The following is a 5,046-nucleotide window of genomic DNA, read 5'->3' as shown; positions in this document are numbered from 1 at the left end:
CCTGCTGAGACTCCCGTTTTTCTTTCTGCTCACCTAAGAAGCCCCTGCTGCGTCCCTAAGGGTTCCCGCCTCGCCCCTGCCCACACCCACTGCTCCCTAACTTCTCTCACAGGCCCCCACTGCCTCCTCCCGCGCTGGCGCACGCTCAGGTCTTACCCGCCAGCAGGTGGCGGAACACGATTTTCTGTCGTCTGCGGCTGAGCCCTGGCGTCCCCTCTTCTCTATGCCTTTCGTCTAGTTCCAGCCTGGATACGCTTCCTTAGCAAAGGGTTGCCCTTGGCAACAGGAGGACGCGGGAGGGCGGGCTAGGTTCCTGGCGAGTTTCTTAGCACCCGCCTGCGGTCTGAGGCACCGGCTAAACCATGTCGGAGATCCTGTGCCAGTGGCTCAACAAGGAGTTGAAGGTGTCCCGGACCGTGAGTGAGTGACCATAGCCAGGGGCGAGCGGCTGAGGGGCTAGCGGAGCGCAGAACCTGCAGCTCAGAGCACTCAGGGAAGGTGGCGGGCGGGGCGCGAGCTGCGCAGGTGGGGCACCTGCGGAGCCGGCAGCACCCCGCAGTGAGCAACTCTGCTCGGTAGTGCCCCAGGTCCGTCCTGCCACCTCCCTACAGCTCACCCCAGCCAGGGCAAGGCCTTGTCACGTCCCTACTCTGCCGCTCTCACGTCCCCACTCTTGTCACGGTGGGCCCAACCCGCAGGCATTTTGACTTGTGATGTGGTTCTAGGCAATCAGCGGGTTTAGGAAGGTCTCTTTTGCTTCTGTGGAGAGGAAACTTTGCTGAACTCTGTAGTGTGACCCTAACGATGCCTCCTTCACATCACCAGAAGCAGAAGCATGGTGTGCTTGCTGGCTAGTCGATGAAATATGAAGCCGCTGGACAAGTTACAATACCTTCTCTGAATGTGTTTCCTTCTCTATAAAATGGACCTAATAATGCTTTCCATACTTAACTGACCGGCAGGGGAGGATGGGTGTAAAATAAGTTAATGTAGAATACGTTAACATTTACAAATTTTAGTAAATTTTAAGCCCCAAATCACAAACTTTAGCTATTTCTGGTCACTATTGGCTCTTGCCCAGAGCTGACCTTATTCACCAACCTAATTTTATCCTAACCATGCAGTTGCCACCCAAAGTTTCCAAGTCTGACAACCGCAGAGGCAATTTTACATGCTGGCAGCTTCCTTGACTGCCTGGTAATTCTTCAGTAGGAGTTCATTTATCAGTTTTATTTATTTATTTTTTTTCCCTTAAGGGAAGAGGTTTTCAGGAAGTCATTTCAGTTCATTTTCCCAGAAGAGCTTGCTTAACACCAGCTTGCTACCAGACAGGCAGTGGTGCCAGTTCAACCTTAGGTTATCCACAGAAGTTGCTAGATCGGTAGTGTTTCTGTGGGTGCAAAGTAGTTATTAATACTCTCAGCATGAGGATCTTTAACACAGAGCATCTCCTGTTGCATTTCTTGAGGCAGAAACGTCAGACTCTTTCTTTGTCAAATGACCATGTACACACTCCCTATGAACCGCAATAAATTCTTTCCTGGTATTCTATAATTATCCCATTGTGTCTCCAACTGTTTATTTGCTAAAATATGATGGACTGGGTACAATATTTAGCATTTATTGTTTCTTATTCCTGTCTCACCATAGGAGCCAAAATAAAATATCATGCCCTTAAGTTGTACTCTTCTAAAGGAAAAGCAGATACATATTGCTTAGTTTAATTTAGTTCATTTATTTTATCAGTAAAAAGCACACCCGGGCTGGGCACTGTGCCTCACGCCTGTAATCCTAGCCCTTTGGGAGGCTGAGGCAGGCGGATCATGAGGTCAGGAGTTTGAGACCAGCCTGGCTAACACAGTGAAATCCTGTCTCTGCTAAAAATACAACAATTAGCCGGGCATGGTGGCGGGTGCCTGTAGTCCCAGCTACTTGGGAGGCTGAGGCAGGAGAATCGCTTGAACCAGGGAGGCGGAGGTTGCAGAGAGCTGAGATTGCGCCACTGCACTCCAGCCTGGGTGACAGGGCAAGACTCTGTCTCGAAAAACAAACAAACAAAAAACAAAACAAAACAAAAACCACACTTTGCTGAAGTCCCCAGGACTCTATTGCAACATTTTGAAATACTTTTAGGAGAAATAAATGAAATTAATAAAGACACATAAAATAAAAACAGTAGGTGCCATTATAATTTTAATTAGTTTTGGAAATTTTGGTTTTGAGAGGTGGAGAAAGAATAACTTCATTCTGTAAACATGAAAAGGCTGAAGACTAAGTAAGAATTTTAACAACATTTAGCCTATGAATGGAAACTTCCTGGCATCTGCTTTCCTGAGTTGTAGATCTGGAAGCTAGCAGAGACACCCCGTTCTAATGGAGTGTCCTGCTTTCCATTCACTAGCAAATGTATTAATTTTTTTTAATCGCAACTACTATAAGAGAGATAGACCTAAAGAGTCCTCGAGGAGGTAACCAGATTCCACATTGTAAAAGGCCTTTGGACTATAGGGAACACACTTAACTGTGTTTGTAAGCCAACAAGCTAGGATTTGTGCACCCAAGGAAGCACATTTCCTACTGCTGCTGTCCCATCACCAGATAAACTGTTCTGTGGTGCACAACGGAAGGCTTTGGATGGTTAGTAGAATCTATCATGGAAGGACTGTGAGTAGGTACAACCTCTGGGGAAAGTAATCAGGCAATTTCTGGGTAAGGGAAATGTAAAGAGCAAGAACTTGGAGGTTAGACTGCTTGGAAATCTTTTGGACAAGTTATTTACCTAAATTTCATCATACTTAAAAACAACAATAATAATGATACCTCATCTGGTTGCATCAAGATTAAATGGGATATTAAATGTAAAGCATTTAAAATAGCACTTTGGATATAAATTCTAAATCTTATTTCTCCGCATCTATCAAATAAAAATAAAAACACCAACGTACAAGGATATTTGAACAAGGATGTTTATTGCTACATGAATTACAGGGGCAAAAATAAAAATTGAAAACAATCTGAGTATCCTTCAGAAGTGTAATGCTTGAATAAATGGTGCATTATTCATACTATGAATTGTTATGCAGTTATTACAAAGAATGAGTTAACTGCTATAACTTTTGGCCTAAAGGATATTTATGTATTTTTGTCAAGTAAAAACCAAAAGTTAGAGCTTACTGTGACTAGTATAATTATATATTTGTACCAATTAGGAAACACACACTTATGAATATGGACATTTATATGAACATGAAGAAAAGTATGGAAAGACATATACTGGACTATTGACATACACATGAGTCTTCATATTATGGTTTGCGTAAGAATAAAGGAAAGTGTGGAAGGATATAAGCAAGTGTGTTATAGGGATTACCCTGGGGAAGTGGGAGATTGCTAGCTTTTCTTTATACATCTCTGTTATCTGGCTTGTTGCTTATATTGCCTTTGTAATTTGAAGGGAAAATTCAATAGAGCATTAAAGATAAAAAATCAAAAGAAGCCAAACGTCACATGACAAAATAGGAGAAAAAGAGGTTTAATACTTTAGTTGAAATGTCATAAGCATATTATAATAAAGTATTGTGGGAGCTTGTGGAACAGTTATATGGAGTTCAAATGAAGTCTACGAATGAAAGAATAATAAATAATGAAAGTTATCCCTTATTGAACATTTATGTAGGTATACCAGACCCTGTTCTAAGCTCTTTACATATATTTTCTTATTTAATCTTAAAAACAACCCTAAGAGGTATTGCCCTGGATGTTCAGGTGAGTCAGGAGGAGGAGAGGGCTTAGTAATTTGTTCAAGGTCTTATAGCTAGTAGGCCGTAGAGCTAGAATTTGAACTTAAGCTTTTAGGTCCTATATTGGACATTAAAGTTTTAAACTTAGGTATAAATATATATGTTTAAGTAACTCTCTCAAATATATTCATTTGAGCTCTTTTTATAAGGATTATTTTTCATTTGAAGTCACAAGAAATAAAAAAAATCAGCCATCTAAGCATGTTATAATATCATAGGGCATAACCTAGTTCCTAGATGGTTAAGTGGCAAAGGTGGATGAATTAGTGTTTGTTCAGAAGTGGCCCAGTCCATCGTTGCTTGTTGGGACAAAGAAACAGGAGAGAATGCCGAGCCTGTGCATTTGCTGCCTTGTGAGGCTAAATAATGGTTCCGTTGTTGGAGAGGCAGTCAAAGCTAATGTGTGCTGTGTTTTACTTTTTCTGATCTAGAGATATTTCATCTAGATAGCAGTGATAGGTGAAATTAGATTAGATTAAAGTCATAATTCCTGCCCCTCTGACTTACAGTACTTAGGGAAGCCACATTGTTCAATAGTATTTTCCAATGTTACTTCTACTACCAAAAGCTTCTGAAATTACAATAGTTGTGAATTATTCTACTGCTAGGGCATATTCCTATTTTAAATAAGGCTAATTAATATATTGGGATATATTAATCATTGCTTACATGATATATCAAAAAATTAAATAGATACATTTTTGTGAGTTTTAAGAGACAATCTATGCTCCTTGTTAATTGGGTTTGGGTTTTTTTTTTTCAAATGGGTTTCCATAGATGATTAATCTTGTCCTTTTATATTAAACCTTAGTAGCATTTGTTTTGGAGAGTGATATTTTCTACTCTTTGTCCTAAATTTTAGGGGCATCCTCTCCTGCATTAATGATACTTTCTTGATTCGTTCTTTTGTCCTAACATTTTCAGAAGGATCATATTTTATTTTAAGAAAAGATAGAGATATCAAAAAATCCCATGGAATATTCATTTTTGTGCAACAAAATAAAAATAAAATAAAAGTTCATAATGTATTGTGGTAACCTTACCACATTACGGAATCATATAACTTTGGATCTGAAAAATAATCTTGAACATCATTTAATTCTTCAGCAGATGAGGAAATCTAATCAGATGTGTTAAGACCGTTGTTTAGGATTATGCACCTAGGTAGTAGCAAGTTAGCAGGAGATTCTGAGCCTGCTACCTTTTAGTTCTTGTCTTCTTTAAACCTGGAGTCTAAACCTTACAC

At 40.2% G+C, this 5,046-nt stretch overlaps 1 protein-coding gene across 1 annotated transcript in view; it reads left to right on the top strand.

The window, feature by feature from the left end:
- The first annotated feature begins 209 nt into the window (after positions 1 to 209).
- The window catches only part of SPEF2 (sperm flagellar 2), a 190,167-nt gene continuing 185,330 nt past the window's right edge, over positions 210 to 5,046 (top strand). Inside the window, exon 1 of the mRNA XM_012002382.1 lies at positions 210 to 420. Coding sequence (XP_011857772.1) covers positions 363 to 420 — 58 coding nt within the window. The 5' untranslated portion in view covers positions 210 to 362. The remainder of the gene's footprint in view (positions 421 to 5,046) is intronic.

The sequence above is a fragment of the Mandrillus leucophaeus genome, unplaced genomic scaffold (assembly GCF_000951045.1).
Source record: "Mandrillus leucophaeus isolate KB7577 unplaced genomic scaffold, Mleu.le_1.0 Scaffold684, whole genome shotgun sequence".
Lineage (NCBI taxonomy): Eukaryota > Metazoa > Chordata > Mammalia > Primates > Cercopithecidae > Mandrillus > Mandrillus leucophaeus.
The sequence above is the reverse complement of the archived record's forward strand: the minus strand, read 5'-3'. Positions and strand labels throughout refer to the sequence as shown.